The 25961-nt window shown below is 34.0% G+C and overlaps 1 protein-coding gene across 1 annotated transcript in view; it reads right to left on the reverse strand.

Annotated features, from left to right (window-relative positions):
- The window catches only part of CSMD3 (CUB and Sushi multiple domains 3), a 693764-nt gene that overhangs the window by 149783 nt on the left and 518020 nt on the right, over positions 1-25961 (reverse strand). The window contains exon 32 of the mRNA XM_026101199.2: positions 17923-18039. Coding sequence (XP_025956984.2) covers positions 17923-18039 — 117 coding nt within the window. The remainder of the gene's footprint in view (positions 1-17922; positions 18040-25961) is intronic.

Raw genomic sequence — 25961 nt, forward strand, 5'->3', positions numbered from 1 at the left:
TGGACATAATCAGATCAAAAACAGACACACGCTCATGTATCTCGCAGCAGAGGCATTTGCTTATTGCTCACTGTGGAAAATTTCTTGCCTTAATGGCTGCAGGACTACTTTGCTATTCACAGAACTTCTTCAAAACAACAGTCTTCAAAACAACAGTCAATTCTGCTCAATTTCTTATCTCTCTAGCTATCTCTATGTGGCCTTTGCATCTCCAGAATGATACTCTGTTCATTTCCTCGACCTTTGAATATATATTAATGTTGCAGGGTGGACAGGAACATTATTCAACATAAGTTATTTAAAGCTAGATTCAATGGAATTTCAGTTTAAGAAGCTAACTGCTGGCATATCACCTTTCCCATCTTGTCTTGGGAGTGACATACCTTATCAGACAGTATGAACTCACTTAAGCAGTGTTGTTTCTACCTCTGAAGCTATATGCTTTTTACCAGCAAGGTCTATTGTTTCTTTTTTGACATCCCATTCAGGAAGGAAAGTGGAAAAACTTCAGATTATCCTTGAAAGAAAAAGACTTTACTCTGGGACAGTTCTTTTGACTTCTTGCTTTTGGTGTTTAAAACAGAATCTCGAACAGATTCTCAGCTCATAGATACTTACACGGCTCCTCTGAAGCCAAGGAAATGATTCTAATATTTGCTCACTCTGGATTTGCCTTTCTCCGTGCCAGACACTCTGGCAGTGACACAGAAAGCCAGTCACGAGAGTTGTGCCGACTGATTTTCCCCCAGGAATCTAAAAGACTTTTGTTTCCTTTTTTTTGTGTTGCCTTCTTTTAAGAAAAGTAATTGGATGCATCATTTATGTAAGAGATTATATGATTATTTATAAACCCCAATGCATTTATGGACACAGAATTACTGATGAAGAGGGTGCAAATACCTACACAAACATAAAAGTATGGATCTACTACGGGTGCTAAAGACTCTTCAGCCATCCCCATAAACACAAGACAGTGCATCAATTGAGGCATTTCTGCATATCAGTCAGGGCTCCTTCGGCCTGGTAATATGGTAAAACAAAGCCAATCTCTAATGTAGCCATTACCCATACTGTTACTATCCCTTAACCTAACAACGCCAACAAATTGGCTTGCTGTAACTTTTAACAAAAATCTTCCTCAACCAAGATTATACTCACTTCCATGAATGCAGTAAAGGTTACTATTATTGTTGTATTTGTTTTTCTATTTATTTCTTTTTAAACAGCTGAGGGGAATTCATGGTAGGGTTGCTGAGGAAGAGTGTGATAGACTCAATTTCTTTACTTCCTTTATCAGGAAGATTTGTTTCCCGCAAGTTACATTCTGAATGGACAAAGTAAACTTGAATTATAGATGCACTGCGTGTAAAATTTATCACCTTGAGGAAGGTCCATGAAACATTAATCTAACACTTATGTGGTATTTTTTGCAAAGTAAATACAGAATTTGATTTACTGACATTAGTCTGAAATACAAGCACTTTCACTTGAATTATAAAGTCTCATTTATTTTATACATGAATCTCTGAAGAAATAGAGGCCACAGAATAACGAGAAAATAAACTAGAACTATAAGCCTGAGCTATTGCTAAATTTAAAAATCAAAACCATAGAGAACCCTATCTAGTTTTTAATATTAGAGACCATATTTATTCACGATAAAACTCTTAATCGTCTCTCTCTTGTTTTAGTTAATTTTAATAGGATGGATGAAACTAGAAAACATTATTCCTAACTGCCAGCATCCAAGAAAAATAAGAAAAATACTGATGATTAGACATAAGTTATTTAATTTCAAGATTACATTATCTTATTTCATACATTACAGCAGACAACAAATCATTAAAAGCTTTTCTAAACAAGGTACAGAAGCTGAATCTCTGCGTTTCCCAAGGAGGCTGTCATTCCACGTAAATTTGGCTTCCACAACTTTAAATGTTTATATGACCTCAACCTACAAACTCTAATCCTCAAAAGTCTAGTTGCACTCCTAGGCAACAGAACATTGAAAACAGAATCAGATAGAATAGTTAAAAATAGCTTTTAAAAAGTAATCTTAATAGGAAATATTTTTTCCTATTTATTGTCTTAATGGGTAAAAAAATGGTGCCAGGGAGAATTTCAGTGATTAAATGCATTTTAAGGCTCACTGAAGCTCGTATTCACTCCATTTCTTTTTAGAAGTTTAATCCACACATCTAAATTAGGGTTCTATTACTGTTAGTAACTGAGCCAGCATTAAATTCAAGGAGCTGTCTATCTTTGTATAATGGTTTTAAAAACACCGTATGCCAATTTGCCTCTAATTTCTCACTTAAGTTATTAAAGTTAGGTGGGAGGAATGTGAATATAAGCACTTGAGTCAATGGACACTGTAATCACTGGAAAATTCTTGCCCTCTACAGCCCTGCCAGAATGTGCTCATTTAATTTAAGTATTAGCAGCAAATTCTGACTTTTTGCTTTAGTGTAAGATAAACAGAATGTTTTTAAGAAGATAAAAAAATAGGAAGAACAGGTGTGCATTGTTCTAAGCCATTATTGAAAACATCAGCAACAAGAACAGTAAGTAGGCAGGATTCGATTTCTGATGATAAGGAGAGGAAGGAGAAAGTTTCATTTCTTAGTATGCAGGTATTAACAACAAGAAATTCTTAACATTGCACTGTAACTTCTACTTTATTGCTCCATTTCTTAATAATCTCAGCTCACCTTGAGGGTCCTGTTTTTTGAGGGGTAATATGCATAGTCCACCACTGCTGTTTAAGTCAGATAGTCTCCTGTTTTTGTGAAAAAGCTTTTCAGCAAACCCTAAATTTACGATGATACTTATTTCCTTCTCTCCACTCTCTTGTCTAACTAAAGGGACAACTCTTTGCCATTTGGATCTGCAAGTGTGCAGCAGGACGCCAAAGGCAGGAGACAGTGACGTGGCACTCCTCTCCCAGGCCAAGCAGTCGCAGCCTACAGCGGATATGGTTTGTATGGCCTCCTGCAACTGGGAACAAGGTGGGGAAAAACAAGTCTGTGACTGCACAGCTAACAAACAACTGCTACCGAAGTTTGCTCTATGCAGAAAAGAGCTATTACTTGGGCTAATAACATTCTGAGACCATTTGTATACATCGTATACTCAGTGATCACTTCTAGGGAGATTTTATGAACAAAAATGAGAGGAAGAAATTAGAGGAAGCATAACATAAGAGGCAATTGCCCTGCTCCTGCAGAAGTGTCGTGAACTGTGTGCCTGCATCTCAGAATGTGACGATCTTGTTAATCTTGAGCACAGGCAACATTTTGTAGTCCTGCTTCATTGCTCTTTTACACAATTGCCTGTTTGCTTTTAGAAAACAAAGCTGAACCACTCTTTTATGGCAAGATCTGACTGTGTAAGGAACTTTTTATATAAAGAAAGGGGAGTAAACTGGTAAAAGCAAAGCATCTGAATTTTGTTTAGTGCTCATTTTTACATTACAGTCTCCAGACTGAACAAAAAATAAAACATGCCTGCAATCTTTTTGTTTTGTTTTTCTGTAGATCTTAACAGTAGCCTTTGCATAACAGAAGAAATTAATATCCTTACAGATGGCAGGTCAAGCAAATTTATTTTTAGTGATGGTCATTGGGCCTATAGTCACAAAAATATTCATAAAACTATTTTCTCCAAAGACAGAAACAATATGAAATTCAACTTAACTGTGCTCTACAAGCGTCTTAATTGTAGTTCTAGCAAGAACTGATTTTTTGATGTATCAAAATTATAACACAGGTGCCTAAATTTGAAGGCTGGTCTCCTCTTAATAAACTTCTGGATAAGCCTCTCTCTCTCCACTGGTTATATAGAGAACACAGGACTACTAATCTCTTAATTGTTGCACCTAATTTTGGTTCTAGAAGTTAGATTTTGTAACTACCATAATAACTGTATGTGCAACTACCATAAGTATACCATAATAATTATAAATTTAGTATTAAACCAGACATTTCAGAAAAGACAGTATGATTGCTAATACCACCATTTCATCTTATCATCTACAAATTTACTTCCAAATTTTGACTGATAGATTGACTAAAGAAGTTTTCTTTTTCTTTTGAAGGCACCAGCATGTGACAAGAGGCAGTATGACATGACTTGTTACAAATATAATGAGTAAATCATTTTAACTCTGGAAGAATTGAAAAGAAAAGTAACCCAATGCTATTTAAAGTGAGATATAACTGAAAAAAAAATCTTATTAAGATACCAGGTTTAATTCAAGCCATCCTATTCAGTATCTTGATACACTTTAAGGGTTCTAGATTTAACAGAAAAAAAAAAGGCTCTCCAATCATCTTTTGGCTAACTTAAAGCTATTAAATTAAAAGCTATTTAAAGCTATTAATTAAAATTACAACAGTTTTCTGAGTATAATTATTGCTTTTATTATCGTACTAGAAAATGTTATTGATTAGATCAGATGATCAGTTCATTCATCTGAAACAAATGATCACTTCAGCTTACTGATTGGTGTAGACAAAATTAATACTTGATTTTTTTTCCTTTTTGTTAGTAGGCAAAACTAAAACAACTCTCACTGGAAAATTAGAAAAGAAAATATGGAAAAATTACATTGTTAGTTAAAGTATATAAAAATCCTGTGAAAGAATATAATGAAAATATTCCAGGAATCTGACGGCTGTAGATTGCAGAAATACAGCTTCATCAATACCATCACTAAAGTAAAATTAATCAGTTTCCAGCCTGGCAATAGATGTGCTGCCAGTCTGCATATATCTGCAACTGAAATGTGAACTCAGAACTTAGAGAATGTTTCAGTGTGAAATGTTTCGATAGCTAAACCAGATAGAAAGCTTTTCATTTCGGAAAAAGCTAATCTTGCTTATCTGTAAGCTTGTCATTTTATTTTTCAGTTGTACACAAGTACAAAGGTGATAGAAAATGTCTCCTAAATATGATTAGCATGCTACTACTAAGTCTTTTTCCTTGTTGTCATTTTAAAAAACTATTTTTGTAATTGCAATTAATGAAAGAAGTAATTATAATAATTATAATAATATAATGAGTTGAAGACCTTTAAATGACTCTCTCTTAATCCATGTTATTTGTTCTACATTTATTGAAGAGGTATGAGTGAAATCACTCTATAATCCTGAATGACTAGTGAAAATTGTCATTTACACTCAACACATTAGAATACCTTTCCTCCACGCTTTTTACCACACATTTCAGTATATGTTTCACTTAAATATTCAAATTTACTATGCTAAAAGCTTCACTTCTGAGCAAAACTAGGCAACCTACATTGTTGGGGTTCAGTATTAGCATTATATTATCCCTTTGCTGTGCTCTCCCATATCAATTCATAGTCTGATCTTTTAAACTATCACCCAAATCATAAAACACATCCATTTTGACTGCTTATTCACCCATGAGCTGAAAATAAAATTTATTCTACACAGATACAGTGTAAACATTAAAGCTTAAGCTAAGATTTGTCAGATCTGGCTTGGGACATTACAGTAAGAAATAAGACCACCACAGAAAACATATTGAAAATATGACTGATGTTATGACATAACACTAAGTTGCCACTCCACCAAAGGTTTCACTTATGACCCAAAAAAGCTCACAAAAGAAGTAAGAGGAGCTTCCAAAAGTCTGTCAGTCTTCCAAATCATCTGATAATCATGATGATGCAACACATATGGGAAGGATGCTGATGATGCCATGATGGGTGCTACAGAAAACTTAAAGTACAGCCATTAAAATCACAAGAAAGAAAAGAGAAAGATCATACATATCCAAGGACAGATTGGAACTTTTTTGAAACACTAAGAATGTTTTTATTTTAGCAATAACTAAGGTAATAAATCAGTCCAAATCTTAAGTTTATCAGTCAATCTTAAGTTTAAATATCTATAAAGCTGATGACTACTTTGAGACCATCTATGAGAGAAAGCTTTGCCAAGAAGGAAAGAACATTCCCCAAAATTAAAAAAGAAAGAAAATTGAAGAAAAGAAAAGCCGTACTGTAGCATTGCAAGAGACTTGTGTTCCTCTTCTACATTAGAGTATTAATTCTGACTGATCTGATTTTAAAAGCTAATGACATAAATTGATGAAAGAGGAAAAAGAAATGGCAGATGGATCACTAACAAAAGATTGAAAATAAAAATAAAAATGTTTGTCTTAGGGAAAAAATAAACTGATTTCAAGTTTCAGATGTGTACTTTAACCTTAAAAATGATTAAAAATGGAGTATTTGATTGTACATGACATGCAAAATGAAGGCATGACCTTTAACTTAAATCCAATGGGGGAAAAACTCTCCCCTGTGAATTACCAGATATTTGTTAACAGTGCTTAAACCAACGGTATGATAGCAACACTTTTCCTCTCCATTCAACACAATATATTCAACATTTAGTCAACTTTTAGTCAACATTTAGTCCTTATTCAATATTTTTAATAATCCTCAGTAATATTTTTTTAATCTTTTGAGGACTTTTACTATGCTTTTGACACCAGCACTGAAAGCACAGACAGCAAGGTATAACCCAACTGATTTGCTTTAGGATGCACAGTCCTTTACAGAGACTGGGCAAGAGAAAAGGGAGGGAGAGAGCAGGAGGAACAGGTGAGTGGAGAAATTCCAGTTTTATTTGGTGACTAAACCATGAAAAACAAAGCCGCCTGTTCGCAGAACCTCGTTTCTGATTGACTATGATAACTTTTAAAGAAAGCAAGTGGATGTCCAACATCACATCTATCTAAAAATGACAGGTCTTCACAAGTCTCAAATATTAAAACAAAAAGCATAGAGCTCCACCCAGTGTTATATATAATATATATATATATATATATATATAATATATACATATATAATATATATATAATATAACAGGGGAATTTGGGGTGTGACAGCACACCACTCAGTGAAATATAATCCAAAAGTTATTTACACAGCAGAGTGAGTACAGCAGATGGATAATGATTTCTTTTCGGAGATTTCTGCTCTGACACACACATACTTCACACTCACAGCAGCCAAGACCCCAGCTCCTCTAGGCAAGCTGTCACCAGCACCATGGACCCAGGGAAACAGGACACTTGCTCCAAATGCTTGACATGTGTGAGTCCTGCCTGCCATCCTGGTCCTTGCACATAGCATTTATACCCCGGGCTCAGCCTCTCACCTTGGTCATCTGTTCTTTTGTGCTCTTCTGCACTTATGGGAATACTCTTATCTGAGAGACCAGACAGTTGTGGTCCAGGTCTCTCTTATCTGAGCAGTGTTCTTGGGTAGGTCTCACCCCATGACAATAACATGCCAAGAATCCATGACACGGTTCATCTGTGTGTCTTTGTTTTCCTAGTGCATACAAGAATCATCTAATCTAATCTAATTAAGAGCTGGGCAGATGTAATCCAGGCCTCATTTAGTTTAGCAGTGCTTTCAGGTAGGCTTCACCCTGTGATAACACACATACATATTTACATACATACATGTATATATACATCTACTCTTTTTCCCTCTACTTCTTCTGCAATTTATCCCTGGTAATGAGATGGTCTACTTCCATACTTATGCCTAACTGACATAACCTATGCAGAAGCTACCAGAAATGTTAGGACTATCATCCTTCACCTGCACTATCTCTGCACACCTGCTCCCTAAACAGAAACTTAACATCTTCTCTAAGCAGAAACTGCTATCTAAAGCAACTTCCTCTCATGCAATAGCCGTATTTTTTAAGTTTTTAGATGACTTCTCAAAATATATTCAAAATCTAAACTTTTAGAATAGTTTATTTTTGCCACAAAATATGTGCCAATGCCTGGATTTCAAATTTTTATATGCTTTAATCATATTTTTCTGAAACTTGGTAATGTTAAGCAGGTAGGTGTAATTTAGCTCAATCTCAAGTATAAATATATTTTTAAAATGACTATAAATAAATAATGGGATAAAAACAGCAAACTTAACTAAGAAATCTACCTACTTCCCTCACTAAAATAAACACCGCTCAGAGTTTCTGTTGTCATATTGTAGAATAATCATCCATTTCCACAGTCAGGATTGCCAGGGGAAGAAACACAAAGCAAAGTTTAGTGAGGATTGCCAACACTTTTTTGTTTGTTTTCTAAACAAAGGTAATTACAGGGAAATCACTGAGAAAATCCTGAATTTTTGAAGATTGTATCTGTGTACACAGAGTGGGGAACAGAAACATCTGAGTCAATACAGGTAAAGTTACTTGAAAGAGGAATGATTTATATCCAGAAGAATACAACGAAAAGGAAGGGTGAAAAGTATGGATTGTAACTACATGAGCAGGGCCTAATCTTGAAAAGTTTTATAAGTAGTTGCAAAAGGAACTTTTTGCAGCTTCTTGATTATACCTGATCCTAACTATCTCCTTCCCTGAAATATAGCAGACTACTTCAAGATGGTTGAAACTTGGCAATGGCTTACAATGACTCGCCAGTGATTCCCTGGCCATACTTCCCTGTGTCTTACTGCCTCCCAGGGAAAGTCCTATACCGGGGAGTAGGCTGATATGCTACACTTTTGACACTTAGAGATTCCTCAACTCTTCTCTTAGGCTGATTTTCCTAATGTTCTTTTTCAAGTACAAAGGTGGGAAAACACAGGAGAAAAGGAAAGAAAAAAGGCCTGATCCAATTCCCTGTATTTACTGATTACTGAAATAACATTTAACTTTAAAAGTTATTAAGTGATTTAAATTAAGGTTAGTGGTATTTATGAGCAGTTCAGTAATGACGACTATTCACTCCTTTTACTGAAGCCAGCAAGAGTTATTTCCAAGACTTAATATCTGAGGTATAAGGTGAAATCCCTGTAGGGGAACACTATTTGCTTAGGTGAAGTATTGATTTGTTTGTGGAGGTAGAGCTGGTACAACCTGCATTTTTCAAAATTTTGAATACCCTTGTATTTAAAGCACTTGTTTGAGAGCAGGCAAATAGAGTTTTAGAATTCCTTAGCTTGAAGTAGTTTGAAACCTCATCTATCATCTCAGAAGAATGTCCTATCAGTCAAATATATTTTATTCTAAATAGGAGTACTGTTCCAGTTCAGTCTGGGTATTTATGTGATCAAATATATAAAATTCATGGATCTAGAAAAATCACAAACTAAAAAAGAGCTCTTTTCTGAGTAAAAGTTGATGTAAGCCCTTTGCCTTGATTATTTCTTATTTAATTCCTATGAATGAAGATCACAGTTACAGATTTCCACAGCCTACCTAGCTCTTGAAGAGTCAGACTCTGCCTTACCTGCTCTCTTCCAAGCTTTACATGTAGTTAAGGTAAACTGTGGCCTTTGTTGCAACAAGAAGGATGAAGAAGGCTCTCATCTAGTGCACACGTTTATGGGGGAATGCTTCTGAATCTCAGATCAGCTGCTCAGAAGTATGGAATTTCGTACCTCCTAATCAACCCCATGCTGTCCAGCTTGAAGAATGAGAAAGCAATCTCCTCACTCATACAGTGATTAAGAGTAGAAATTGACAGCCTCATTATTAATATATCTTTAAATCAGAAAAGCATAATAGATGATGATATAAGCTTCTTTCTTTACATTCTTCTATTAAAATACTTCAACTCTGACCTGGGAAGTGAACCTAACAGAAAGCAGAATTGTATAGAAAAACTTCCACCAGTCAGTCTCAACTGTAGGACAGTGACGTGTTAGAAAGCATGTCAAAAACTGCCACCACTCAGTTTCACCTCCAGGATGGTGACATGTATTAGAAAGCATGTTAATGACAAATATAATATAGTTCCTGTCTTCTGTCAGTTGGAATGAGGAACCTAAACTAATTTCAGCTATTTTAATAACAGCCTTTTAAGTGAACAAGTTTTGATAATTAACTATGTGGAACAGCTGGATTCACATTGCTCAGAAAAAGAAAAAAAATGTTTTAGAAATCCTTCATCAATTCATTGGAATTAGACTCAAATTATTTATTGATGTTGAAGCTATCCATTCTTTGGACCACATCTGTGGTCTTATCTTCATTCTGCTGTGTTACTGGACTATTAGAAAGGCAGATATTCTGTTGGCATATCTTTACAGTCAAAGTTTAAGCTATTTAGTGATCTGTACTAAATTGGCCATTATTATTCTATAAAACATCGTTAATATTTGAGCCAAAATTAATCATTTTTATTGAAAAAATCTAATAACAGCATTAAAAAGTGACTTCAAAGGATATTAAGCAACTAAAATAGTAAGCCTCTTCGAATCTTACTTCAAAAAATACATTGAATAGTTTAATCTCCTTTAGAAGTCACTCTATGGTGACTTCTTCATTGGCATCTGCTCATTTGGAAAGCATGCTAAGCGCTGAGCCAGTGAATGAAATACTCCCCAGCTGTGAGTTTGCTTATATAAAACTTGCCAGTCCCTGCTTTCATGAACGGAGGAGATTCATAGATAAGCAGAAAGTGATGTGCAATGACCTTGTGGCATCTCTTTAAATTATATAGGTAGCATCTGAATGACACAAACTTGGCCTCAAATTAGAAAAGCACAACAGAATTTGATAGTTATGTAACTAATGCTCACCTTCAGTCTCCTAAAATCTTAGAATGCAATCTCAAGCTATATTATGGAAAGCAGATAATATGCTAATTCATGTGTACTTAACAGTAAGATAAAAAAAAATAATCTGCCAAGAATCTTTGCACAATATACTTTTGCTAGCCTATATAGGCTGAAATTAACTAAATCAAATAAATGAGATATAATGAGGAAAAAAAAATCCTTGGCACAACCTCTTTGCACAAACTTGGCACAAACTCAAAACTTGCAAAATCTTCAAAGGAAGAACTACATATATTAATTAGGAGTTAATTTCTTTGTTTGGATATGTAACACTGAACTTAAACTCTTTTACATTTTAATTCAATTTATATCAAACTCTGAAAATATTTATATTTTAAGTAGCACTTCAAGGTTCATTAGTTACATATTTTGGAGAAGAAACTATTTTAAACTTGCTAAAAAACAACAACAAAAAATACAAAATGTAACCAATACTGTCTTTCATCTTCTTTTTCCAGAAAGCAAAGTAAATCAGTTATGTATTCCCTGTGCAAGTCATGGCTTCCTAAATGTCTGTAGAGCATCTAACATAATGGAGTCCATCACGTGATATTCCTCCTCAATATGTGATCTTACGACATACAAACAAGTAGGAATCTGATTGTCTAACATATGCTTAACAGTAAGATACAGATTCTGTTCAGTCCCCATGTTAGATTTAAAAGATTTGAGGATGAACAATCACCAAGTGGACTTTGAATTTGAATTACCCAAGTTCAAGCACCTACCTGAATGGATGAGAACTGAAATGTATCTGAAATCACCATCCTTACCATACACTCGAAAGATAAATGCATGAAGCTATGTGTGTGCAATTTGAATACTGGATGGGTGTAGACTACAGAAGCACAAATGTTCTCTAATTCATTTAACCACCTGTAGTTGCCAGAACAAATACAGTAAAATGGGTCTGTGCTCTTTCTTTTTTTACAAGGAGTTTATCTCCTTCCAAAAACTGCTAAGAGCTAGACATTTTAGATAGGATGAATCATGCTATGGAAATATGTCTCTCTCCTTTTTGATTATAGCAAGCATCTGAGTGGTTTAAACTAGATACCTAACTTTCATAGTTAGGTACCTAAGTAAATTGAGATGAAAAGAATCACACTCCAAGGGTTAAATTACATGTACATACATGTAATTACATGTACATACACATATTTGATTTGCATGCAAGTGAAAAGTATATACGCACCTACATCAGCAATGCTTAAGGGCAACTCTTCAAGAAAAGATCCCACTCATAAATTCAGACTATCCCAACTTAGATTATACAGATTCATAACACAAATTACATCACTGCATTTACTCTTAAGGTTCTAAATCTTAAAGTTAGGGGTGAGGACTTTTCCATTAAGCTTATTATGTCCATCAGAAGGTACATTTTTCAATTTTCTTGTTTCTAGCTCATCCCCTGTCTGTTCTTTCCTTTGTTAAAATGCTGACAATATAATGAGCCACATTCTACTCTTTTTTTTTTTTTGAGCTACTTACCATATAGCTATATAACCTTCTTACTTTAAGTGAGAATGAACCATGCCTTAAAAATGCACTGTACATATCAAACAATTATGTTTATTTCATATATTTAACCTAAATAGGGCAAACTAAATGCATATGCAGTCACTATTCAATGCACAATGAATGCACACTGAGAACATTCAAATTCCATTTTTATGGGGGAGGATATAATATTTGGTTCCAGTACAATGCATGTAGCTTACTTATTTGTATGGCTTTAGGTAACCTGACTCCATCCTTATCCCCTTTCAGTCTCCATCATTAACTCTCAAAATTAACTTGACAAAATGGAAAAGTCATGGAAAATGGAAAGTCTTATCAGTGGAAAAGACATATACCAGTCACAGGTCAGTCCACTAGGAGAATTTTCAAATCAAAGCAGTTTTCTGGCAATGAGCTAAATAATTTGCAGCACTTTCACCAGTGTTGCAAATATTTCCTTTCCAGTGTAGGTGTTCATATTGCTACTCCCACACAGGGATAGAACACTTTGCCAATTGTATGTCTGACTGCATACCATCTTAGTCAGGCTCATCGTCCTTGAGGTGAAAACCGTTTCCATGTCTGCCTGATTCCCTTTGCACAGTGATGCCTCACTTCTGGCCAGGGTATCTAATTCTCTCATAGATAACACTATCTACCATTTCTGTACTTACAAATGAAGAACAGGTAGCTGACTGGTGAGAACTGCAGAAAAGGACTTCCATACATTTTTAATGCTGAGCTTGGAAACTCAGCTTTAAGGATTTACTAAACATATTATTTTGGATCCTAGTAGAAGATACTTTGAAAACCTCACACTAACAGAATAGTCTTAAAAATGAGAAATAGCATTAGGAAAGTAGACTTTAAAGAATGCTGAGAAAAAAAGAAAATGGAGCTCCAATTGTTTATCATCTGATGATTTTATCCTTGCAGCAAGTACTTCTCACTATTGTTAGTAAGAAGTATTGTATGTAGGCCCTCAACATTGCTTGGCATTTGCTAGATAGTTTAGAAAACTGAGAAAATCAATCAGAAAACTGAAATACCATCCTTCTCATCTAACCAGTTATCATGTCCAACTAAATTGACTTTCATTAAATTTTTGGATTAAATGATTCATCTTGTATTTCTGGTACTTTTAGTGTTTGTATGTTGTGTCCTGTGACACAGTCAGCTTTTCTGTCTTTATGATAAATTCCTATAACGACAAATGCAAAAAGTAAGAGATTTATGTTTTAAAATACAGTTTTATGACTATAAGGAAAACTTAAATATCATTTCTCAAGCTCAAAAGGTAACAATAAATTATGGTCAGTTTTTTGTTTTTTTTTTTTAAAGTCCTGTGATTTTGAAGTCATCCTCTTTTTGGTAATGAAAGGTGGCCTACTTTATTTTTTAAATACATGGCCCATGCTGGACCATGTTCCTTCCTCCTGAAGTTAGTATCTTGAGGCTTTATACAGCTGGATGGACAAGAATTTGGAGCAGTCTTTGCTGTGTCACAACATTTTATCAATGAGTAATCATTGTTTGAACAACACATTCCTATCAACAGTCCCACTGACTCTGAAGTGGTCACTTGTATGAAAAGAGAGTACGAAGCAGCATAACATTCCTGTCTATGGCAGCATATTTGGAATTTCAGATCATTCTCTATTAACAGCCATGGATGATCTCTACCTCCCATTCAGCAGAATATTGCTAAATTCAATATAGACAAGGTGAAAATACCAAATCTAGATATTTAGCTGGATATTTCCATCCATTCTCATTTAAGATGGAGGCTTAAATTATCCATGTTTTAAAAATGTCAGCCCAAACACATCTGCCAGATTTCTTAAATGAAAGTAAGACGTACACAGCAGTGATGATGGATTCAATTTATTAAAAGCAAATATTTAACTTTAATGCAGTTAAGTATAACCATAAATAACATTTAGTTCTTATTCCCTCTTAATGTGAGGTTGTCATTTGGGACATTCTGCTACTTATGATCTGTCCATGCCTATATTTTTTCTTTTGCAAATGTAAACTGAATTTGAAACCAAATCAAACGGTATTGAAATATCTCTAATGTGACATGGCTTTTAAACTGTCTGAAGATTCTAGATGCAGTGAACTTCAACAGGGAAAACACATTGACAACACTGTTTGCTCAATGTGCATCTTCACTGGCAGAATAAAAGTCGCACTTGTACCTTCCAGAATTAACAAAACTTATTTTTTCAAGGATCTTAAAAAAGAAAAAAAAAAGCTTTTTCTTCACTATGCTGCTTATTTAGAATAATTCATTCATAATTCAATTTAGAATAATATCATAATACAGAAATTCTAGAAAAGACACAAGGAAAAGCTGAAAATGGTAAAATTGTAAAATGGGAAGGTATTCATGAAAAAAAGTACGGCTTTGCGCTGTTACCTAGGAACTCAGCTGAATAGCTGATTTCAACTTCTGTGTTTATAATACAGCACTAAACTGGGTCCACCTTCACTGAATTCACAAAATATTAAGAAATCTTGTCCCAGAATTTAGTGCTTGTCAATGTAGTACCTGTCATTCTTTTAATATTATATTTTGCTGCAAATGTAAATCCACATTCTCCATAGAAGCCAAACCTTTTCCCAATTATGCACACGTATTTTTAGTTTCTTTGTAGGGGGGGAGGGAAAGACAACTCTGATTTAAAATTTATATTTTTCAGTGGCCACTAAGAGTGAAATATATTACACTGGACACTTAATTTTCTGATAGCATGCCATATGTAACTTATGCCACCTCATACATACATTGAACATACTGTGCATGTTCAAAATATCTTTTTGCTGCAACAGAAAGGAAAGCCATTTGCTGAGGCAAGATGAGGTTATTTATTTTGCTATTTATAATATTAGTTTAAAAATAAACTATATTGTTATGTATAATAGAGCATATAAATTAATTCATGTGCATCAGGAAAACAAAGAAATCTTAAGCATCGCCTTTTAAATTGTAATCAGTCCTGGATTTCAGCATTAAACAATTAACACTCATTACACCATTTTAAAATATCAGTGGGAGAATGTCAAAGAAGATGAGTCTTCCATGTTTACAAAAGACTGCCTGTGGCATACTGTGTGCTTTTGTGAATCATTTATCTTCTAGCTTAAACCTGTCATGATATGAAATATTGCAACTGTGATTCTGCAGGACAGAATAATGAAACATTGAAAAAAAGTCTACACTGCAATAGTTTTTACATAGAATTTCAGGTATGAAGACTTGAAAAGCTGCACATGAAATACCTATTCTTTTTACTCTACCAAAAACTAATCCAGGCCAGTGAGTTCCCTCCTATGCATTTAATATGCTTTTCCAGTGTTTTTGACCCTATACTGACCCTGATTTTAACTTTTTTAAACTGCACTCTATTATATGGTATAATATGCTGTATGACATGTAAAAATAGTTCTTGAAGAGATTCTGTTCAGCAAATATTTGAATGCTGTACTTCATATCGAAAACCAACAAAACAGGGAAGATTACAGAAGAAAAACTACTGCTTTTTGCTCTTCTCTTTAGGTGAATTAGCTAAAATTATTTTATGTCAATAGCTTTGCTAGAGTAGCCTTTCATTCTCCCAAAAGCCTGTCCTGGCTCTTTGATTATTATTTGTTATGCCCTAATCTCTGACAAATCTACAGGTATTGATTGTATCTCATGTCACTACCCACAAAGGCCAGCATTTCTTGGGGATAGTCTTGTCAGTGAGTGATCCCTCTACAATCTATGTAAAAGCTCCCTATACAATCTATGTACAAGCACTGCAAGTGAAGACTGTTCTGTTAATGGAAGGTCCCACAATAATAGAATGTTGTGTAATAAATTTTAAAACTAAGCTTCAAGAATGCAGCATTACAAATGTATGGTTATTGTTCTCTGAAACTGTTTTTGAACGTACCGTGATGAAACAGAGAGATCAGCTGTTAGATCAAACATACTCGCTACATGTATATTAAATTTCAGACGGAGACAAATATTCATCTTGAGTTCGGAAGACTTGTTTAGATTACATGGATTGTCAAAATTTCTTTGTTTTTTAATGGTTGTTATTGGAAAAATTTTAGTAGAGATAAATTGCATGAATAACTTAAAACAAAATTACATCATTGTATCATTCCACTAATCATCATATTTTAAAAGTTGAGCTTTTGGAGGAAGGGGGTTCATTTTTCCTTTTTTCTGATCAGCACTGGGAAAGAGCCTCACAGAATTTCTTATTATTGTTCTTAACATACTTAGTATGGAAAGAAAATGAATATATGCCAAATTATTCCAAGTAACTAAGCAGAAGAGTCTATATAAGGATTTAAATAACTGTATGGAGTGTTTTCCTATTTCCATGTTTTATTTTGGGAATTATGTTTCTGTTTCCAATTACTTATCATCTGATTGCAGGAAGTCACAAAATTACATTTCCATCCAGAATGTCAAAGCAGATACAAGGTACAGAACATTAAAATTTTAAACAAATTCTTTGGTTACAGTAATTGTAACTAACTCTTGTATTGTACCATGTTGGCATCTGTGTCACAAGCTAGTAAGTATCAGCTTTGAAGGAAATGGTAGGACTTAAACTTTCCAGTTTAATCTAAAACAGATTGGATAGGTCAAAATTACATTCTCGTAAGTGCTATAAATAAATCTATAATTGTGTTTAGAGTTTTTTGAATGTTCTAGACGGCACGTGGAATGAATAGAAATATCCAGAGCTTAGAAGACAATACTTTTTAAAACCTGTTTATTTTGTAATAGCCTATGCACCTCTATGCTAAGTCTAAGAACAAATTAATTGGATAGTCTTTAATTTGGATAAAGTGTGGTTTGCAAAATCAACAAGAATGAAGATTAATAAAATACATCCACATCCCCAGGCACCTGTTACTAGGCCAACTAAACTGTAAGTAGTGGGTCAGAATAAAGTCTTACGTATCCACAACATAAATCCAAAGTACAGGTATTTAGAAAATAAATGATATTCATTATGTGGCACAGTGCTTACAAAGGAGTCAAAACGAATAATAAAATATTAGCTGCCTCCATGGGCACTGTTTAATCATAAAGCGAGAAAAAAAATCATAAATATAGAGAGATAAAAAGGTGATATAAAAGCCCTGTCTTTGTGTAGGATATAAGGGACCTTTAAAAGATTCTTCCTGTCACCAGAGAGAAGGTTAGGGATGGGAGTTTTATGTTTTAAGTTTTTATGGTGGGTCCAGGAATCTACAATGAAGAGGCAGGGACACGCTTCTCTAATTCTGTTTTCCAGGAAAGACTATGCCATTGCTTCACATTGCAGACCAGCCAAAAATTATGAGAGAAATATTATCAAACATTTAAAACAAATGTTGCTTCCTCTGCTTACCTGGACTTGATCTATGCTACACTTTCTTGAGTTTTGGCACATAATCTTAGGTGAACAGCCACCTTAACTGATATCAGTAATAAATTTGGTATTACTAACACAGTAATATTCTAAGTTGCATTTTTGTTGTCACAGTGAATTAAAAATAAATAAACAACAATGCTTTCAAAATGTAGGGGTAAATGTAAACATTTTGAGGTAGGAACTATTGAGTAAATAGTATGCGACAAAAATGTCTGACCAAAAGTATAAATAGAAGTATCAGTTTAAAACAGCTTTTTCACATTAGTATGTTTACTATAAAGCAATCATACAGTTCATCCAGATGTGTTGAAAATATGCAAGCAACAAAAGGATATGAATGAGATTAGAGCTACTTACCGAATTCCTTAGGAACGGTAATAGAGTAAACACAGTTGTGACCAACACTATAATTCTTCGGGTAGTTTGGTGATAATACAGTGCCCTCAGAGCCTGTTGACCGGCTTCCACAAGGTGCTAGAAAGTAAAAATAAACAGTTTTGAATAATATAACATTAGAAAAAGTTATCAACTTGAAACGATTTGTTGCATGTTGATATATGCTGTTACAGTAAATTTTACTATGTTCTACACTAGATGATAAAATTTTTGTATTATGTGAAGTACTGAGTATGCTCAACCTTCTCATACCTCAAAGGGGATTGATGGCAGTCTGCAGTTTTCCAGATCAATTATTATTTTTCTGTATCATTTATCAACCACCTTAATAAAATAATGATGTTCTTCATGCTATAGCTACTCAGTACGCTATTATTCACAGCAGTCAAAGCTGTTATTTATTTGTATGATGCTTTCTACTCTGATAAAGGCATAGATTATGCAGGCCTTCTGCACACTAGCAAAATGCTTACTCATGCCAATAGGCTCATAATTCCAAATAATGCATAGAACTACTTGTATAGAACTACTCAAATAAGAAAATCATGTTTCCTTGACTAAACACAGTGTGCAACATGATGTTGTATCCCCTGAGAACCCTTTCCTTTATCACACAAACATCTTGTTAATTCTGTTAATAGCTAGAAAGGTTGATATAATGGCAGATGAATAACAATTCTATTTACTGCAACAATGTATTTTTCTATGATAGACAATAAATGCTGGCACTTGGTATTATTGAAAATTGTCAAGCATAAAGCGATGCTTTTTCCTCTTTTTCTTCATCAGATGTTCAGGTGCATTTATGTGAAACAGTTGCTAGTAATAATTGCTAGTAATTTCTTGTGGATAGGACCTGTTTCTCATATACACTTTAATTCAGTAATTCAATCTATTGCTATGATTATGGCATCTCTTCAGATTATTTTGTCTAACAGCAAATTGGACTATGAAACAACTTTCAATGAGTTTAATGGGAACTATTATCCATTTAACAAATTTATGCCTTCTGTTAAGAAGACTTCAGTGATTTTCTAAAATATATGCTACTACTCAATGTTTAGTTTGCTGAACATAAAAAATTCCAAGATTACATGTATTTTTGTGATATGCTCTCAAAACATTAATACCTTCTGAATTATATGAAATAACAAAAAATGTGGTTTCTTCCTATTTTTTCAATAGAGACTATATTATCTCATTACTTGCCATAGTAAATACAATCTTTGAAATGAAAAACTGTATTAGTGTAGTTACAAATAGTGTATTTTAAGACTACATTTAGTTAAATTCACACAAAATGTAAAGTACAATGCACTATGAAAAGAATACACCCCTTAAAACTAAATTGAAATTGAAAAAAATTGAAAAAATCACGAAAATCAAGTTTACTGCAAGTCTTACATGTTTTTATTCACTTCAGTGTAATTTGTGTGTTGCATGGTATAAGTCATTGATATTAATATCTGGATTTCTAAAACTAACAGTGACTTCTAAGTCATATCTTTACTAAATATTTAACACTGTTTGTGCTGTGCTGCTGTTATAACACCGTATAATATTGGCAATATACTGTAGTATCAAAGTGATGGCACCAGGACATTTTTTTAAAAAAAGAGGAACATAGAAATCTTTCTTTTTGGGGGGGGGGGGGCAAACACAATAAATTATGAAAGCTAGTACACTTTCCAAGGATGCTTGATTCTCTGAGAAAGGATTGCTATTCAGTGGTGGACAGGTCTAGCTGAAATATTTCACAGTTTGAAAGGTTGTATTACCATAGCTGATATAAAAATAAGCAAATATCAAAGTAAAGGCACAAAATAATTTCATCGGCAAATGCAGATAGAATTCCAGAAGTGATTAAATGTGGCATGTTTTTGCATTTTCAAAAAATAATAAAAAATGAGTAAGTGCCTTCAAAAATGTGAATGTTCTCATTAATACTAAAGACATTAAAACAACTCCAATGTATCTAAAAGGTGAAGATAATACAAGACTTTTTATAATTAATATTAATTAAAATGTTTATTTAGACACTGAAATATTTTTGAATCATATTTTTACAAAACTCAGGGTTTTTTTGAAAGCAGTACTCCTTGAGAAATAAAGTTTTGTTTGTTTTTTTTTTTTAATTGAGCGGTGAAGTTTAATGAGCACATGGCTAACTATGTGTCAACTGTCCAGGATATTCACAGGGGGGACATGTTTTTTGAGTAGGGAAGAACTGGACTGTCTAAGCAGAACTTTGGCTGGGCAAGCTCATTTGGCAAGTAGATTGAACAACTATTATTTTCTCTAGAAACTCACTTATTCTTCTACAGAAATGACTGGCACAGTGATCCATGACTTCTCTGGTCATAAATACCCTGTGATAATACACCCCCCCCACCCAGTGCTGGTGGGACTTGAAGATGAACTATTTATCACTCCGGCTTATGTAAAGGGCAATTTGCAGCAGCTCCTAACTTGCCTCTATTCCTCTCGAGAGCCAGTAAGTTTTCCAAACATTTAAACTTTGCCTTTTTTTCCCCCTCTCAAATAAAAACCTACTGACAAAACTACTTCCCTCTGTTGTCCCATTTCACAAGATAACAGGTATCAACCATTCTGCTCTCTTAAGAAGCAGAAGTAGCGAATCTACAGGTACTGAAAGCAGCAGTGGATGTCACGGAGCCAAACCCACTGGTAATTTATGGATATGTCATAATGATGCTGTGAGAGAAGTTCAGGATTTTTTTATTTGTTTCTCTATTCATTTATTTAAAAGATATATTCAAGATATAAACATTCAGTTGTCCTTAAGAATTTAAGAAAATGTTTAGCCTTAGTAAATCTCTACATTGTAAATCATTTAGTTCTTACAGAAGCAAGACTCTGCTCTCAGATAGGTCTGTTTGAATGTATCAGGGAGGCTGAAGAGGGTTATTTTATGGGTTTATTTTAGTAAATCCATATAGCTTACTGACTATATTTTTTCATTTCTTTAAAATGCCCGTCGTTACAGGAAGAGGAGACTCTAACAGTAACATGTCTAAACATTCAAAAATCAAAGATGGATCCAGGGACACGAAACCAGTACAGTGTATTAAATATACTAATTTGATGTAACAAGAAAAGATTTTTTTCCTCTGGAGAATATCTAGTATAGAGTTGTTTGGCTGGATATAATAATCCCACTACCACAATACTACCTATTGACTTTCATTTTTGTTTATTTTAAGTATATAGGTCTTATTCCCTTTGCATACAGTTTTAAGTGAAGTGATTTATTTCATTTCCTGACAGCAACAAAGTTAAAATCTGAAACGGTGTGAAAATCAACAGGTCTATCTATTAAGCTATCTATTAAAAGGTCTGATTGCTGTAGAAATTCCAACAGACCCATCACATTTACAAAGGTAAACTGTGTTTAACACAAGCAAGCAACAAATGCTGAATATTATTTCTTTAGGAACACAAACAAATTGTGGGGGATAAAAAGAAAAAAGGCAATTTATATTGTCTGGTGTTATTCTCCAATAGCATGCCAGTATTTTTTAATATTGTTTGGTCAGACTTTGAAATACACTATGAGTTTCCATATTTCTTTCTGTTTTAGTTTATTCTCTGACAAAAAATACTACTTGGTATGCTATTCTTGCCCTACTTTCCAGTTTCCTCAGTGGTACACTAATGGGAAAGAAAAGCAGCTGGCGGTGACAACAATGTGATAAGAATGGGAGTGTCTGGGGCATTTCTCTGCTTCCTAAAAGAAAGATTAATGGCAAAAGTTCCTTTTTGTGTGTGCTGAATTGTCTTGAATGGTATCTCCTCTTGTAAAATAGAACTTCCTGAAGCCCTTGAAACAGCCTCATCATAACAACAAGAGCCAAGTATCACCCTATCTGTATCTTCAATTGGTAAACATTTTTATCTGGAAAAATTCCTATCTTGATCATTAGTATTCATGCCTCTTTGTCTGTCAAAGCACTATATTGTACTACTCTATGGCAATGCATTACTAAGAGAAAATGAAGTATAAAATGCATTAACCTACCTTAAAAAGTAGCAACTCCTTTGCTTATAATTCAATATACACCAGACTTGAAAGGAATCTAGGTGATCCCTGCAGATAGCCAAAATCTCATAGCAGAACCACAGATCCCCATACACTCTAGTTATTGCTATAAAGTAAATATGGATGTTTTTTCCTGCATCCCCAGAAGAACAAAGAACAGAGTTAAAAGCCCCTACCATGTGCTCATTGTTCATATGTTTGCTATTATGCCTTTTCAGCATAACAAAATACACACACACACACACACACACACACCTTTTCAGCAAAAAAACTGTGAAGAACAGACTACATGAACATAACAGTCAAGCTCAGACCTCTTCAGCTTTTGAAGACATTAACATCTTTGCTACTACTAAGTGTTTTTTTCCTGCCTCTTCAAGCTTTTAATTCCTGCTAGTGTTTTCAGATTACTCAGTTTCCAGCTCCTACAGCTAAGATCTAATACAATTTAATTGTAATTGAAGATTCAAAGTGCCATATTGTACCATCCATTTTTAAGCAGCATTCCTCAGTGCAGTCAATGGGGAATATTACTTAAAAATGAATGGCACAATATGGCTTTATGTCGTGCAGACAAATCTGATTACACAGCTACAAATATGATAAAAAACAAAGAACAACAGTGCATAAACTCAGCAAAAAGAGGACACTATGCCACAAAGACCTGATAATAGGATACTGATTTTTTATATAATGGTTCACTGTTTCAAAACCCAACCTAGAGTAGAATAATTACAGATTACAGAACCTATTACAGATACAGAATATTTACTTGGCCTAAATGATTAGGTTAAGAAAAATAATTACTTGGTGACATGATGTATTTTTAAGATTTTAATATATTACAATGGCTGTCTATCCTAGTCAGAGAGATAGTAAAATTTCATTTTGCCTATCTTTTTTAACCCAAGTGACCAGTTTTGTCAACTGTAGTGGTTTAATATAGTGGTATACTCAAGACTGATATATGGGTAAAAGGAAAGCAATATAGTAACTGATACATCACATAAGAAAATTAAAAAAAAAAGATGCAAAAGAGATCTTAACAGATAAAAATGGCAGACACATTTTTTTTCTGAACTACCAAATTACAGATACTTTATTTGCAGAGATCAGTCTGAAAATGTGAATGTGCTCAAGTATTTACAATTATTTTGATAATACAATGGCTATGGAGAAAATAACCTGATACAGAAAAATATTTTAGCTGATGTTTGGTACTTAGAGAAATACATTAGAAATAACAAAAAATAATAAAAAATACAATACTATCATACAGCAGGAAAGCAGTATGAATAATATAATAGTACAAGGAATATGGAAGAATTCCATATCTTCTTCCTTTCAGTCTTCATAACAGTTAAATGATGGCAATTAATCTTAATTTATAAAATGAGAGAGAAGCTCATGTCAATGTATATTAAAAATATTTGAAAATGATTAGTTTAAAACAGAGATCAGCAGGAGCTGACAAAATCCCCTCAGGAATTCAGAAACTAATCAAAGCATGGCCTGAATCATTAACAGACACCGGAGAAATGATGAAAGTCAAAAAAATTAAGTTGAATATAGAGAAATTCTAAGTACTAAACTTCAGAAGAAAACAAAATATGAACAGAGATAAAAATGCAAAATGAGCAGCAACTGGCAAGACAATGATGCAGAATAAAAACTTCATGGATCAAATGTTTAACGCGAGTTTCCATACAACATTGCTACAGACAAACACATATCGAAGAAAGGCTTTCATATATAAGACAGAAGTAACATTTTTGCTCCATTCAGAACTGGCAAAGCCTCAAGCCTCGGTAGGAACATGATGCCAAGTTCTTGGCATCAAACAAAAAAAAAAAAGAAAAAAAAATGAAGGATTATGATCTTGCAGGAAATACTGAAAGAAATGTTTTTGCTTAGTCTTCAAAAGAGAAGAATGAGATAATAGGTAGACTGTTCCCTTTCCCAGTATGTGATAGATTCTATAAAGATAAAGGAATGAATTGTTCTTCTCATCAGCTGATGGCTCTTTCAGTGTATTGGGTATTAGCAAAACTTTCAGTTTCCTCATTTCTTTCTCATGTATTTTTTCTGAACAAACGCAAATGGCTGGAAATTAGAAATTTCTCTATTTCTGTTTGTGGCTGAGTTAATCCATGTCCATTTTAGATGAGCAGCAGAGTGCAGAAGCATAAATGCAAAATGCTGTGCTCCTATTTAAGTCGTAAAAGTACTAGGGAGGAAATTAGAGAAAACTTGAAAAATGAGAGTCCACTTTTTATAACTCCTAATCCTTTTCCCATACAATGTTTCCATTTCTAAATAGCAGGGTAGAGATACATATCAGTAATTATTTATTATTGCAGTCTGCCTTATTTGGATGTCAAAATATCTAATAGCTAAACATAATCAGACACATTTTAAAAACATATGCTTCACCCTTTAATAATTGCAGTGATAAAACTAAAAATGAATCTAGTTGAAATTAGGCTGAAATTAGGCATCTTGTTAATCACTGTTTAACAAATGCATATATCCAAAATAGATAAATTGCAGATAATTATCAATCTTAATTCTTCATTTTTCTATTAATATAGCAACAAACATCTTTTGGTAAGAAAAAGAATTCACGAAGTAACAGTGGTATAAATTAAGTTCTGGTATGCTATAGTCTTCCAGATTGTCAAGTGATGTGTCATGCACACATCTTTTCTTTTTACATTTTGAAAGAGGTGTATGGGGCTCATGAAGGCCTCAAACAAGAATCCTAGAATTTGATGGGATTAGATTTGACTTAATCCTGAGTTTGCCTCTCTGCAGTAGATGAAGATTTTTTTTTCTTTTTTTTTTTAATGTTGCTTGGCTCTGGAACAAGGGATGGGATCAAGACTCCATCTGGCCCACTGTTCCCAGGCAAGCCGGAGGATGGTGAGGTGCCTCCACACAAACTCTCCCCGGTTTCACAGCACACCTCAGGTCTTTGGCTCCAGCTGATATAAGCACTGCAACTCCACAACAGATATTTTCCGGACCTTGGCTCATGGTTCCTTCATTTAAGCAGTATTTTATTGCCTTCTTGCCAATAAAATGGAGTTAAAATAGCAGGCTCTCAGAATGGGGCCATCTAAACAGAGAAAAAGTTGCTTAAATGATATTTTATGTTAGAATAAAATATGTTAGTCTTTGAAGTGAAACGGTCTCTGCTTATAACAAATGGAGGTGGAACAGATCTTTGCAGTTACCCTGTGCTCAGGATCATTCCTTTGAAAGAGCACACCAGAGTTATAGCTTCCACAGCTGAAAAATGATAACTAAATAAAAATTTTACAGTGCTATTCAACTCAAACCATCTGCAGCAGAGCTTTAACATGATATTTAGGGAACTTCTGGAGGAAAACAAACAAACAAACAAACACTTTATAACAATTTATCTACCAACATAGTAAATGAATAAAAAAAGAAGTGAAAAGAAAACTGGCAGTAATACAGTGTGCTGGGGGAGATCACGTCAGACTCTTTTGGGTCTGTTTACATAGCAGGAGGAAAAGGGCATTAGATTTTTAGCTACAATAGCAGAACTGAAATGTTGATTCATGAAAAAGTATGAATGAAAGATGTTTAAGGATTTACAGATCTCTTCATAAGAAATAATCATTCCTTCCCCTCAGAAACAAAAGTGTGTCTTTTTGGAGGCCATATAACTTCTGTATGATGCATTTATTCACCTATAGGCTCAGTTTTTATCCAAATTATATTTCATTCAAAACCAGACTATTATTTGGTGGTACCATTCCCATTACAGGGTGAAGAATATGATGACCTGGAGGCACTACATATAACTAAGATCATATAGATAGACGATACAGTTGAGGTCTCACTGAGAATATTTCTTTTCCATAACCTTAGCGGGCAAGGACATAATTAAGATGTACTTTTATTAAGCAGA

Source organism: Dromaius novaehollandiae, chromosome 2 (assembly GCF_036370855.1).
Source record: "Dromaius novaehollandiae isolate bDroNov1 chromosome 2, bDroNov1.hap1, whole genome shotgun sequence".
In the NCBI taxonomy this organism is placed as follows: Eukaryota; Metazoa; Chordata; class Aves; order Casuariiformes; family Dromaiidae; genus Dromaius; species Dromaius novaehollandiae.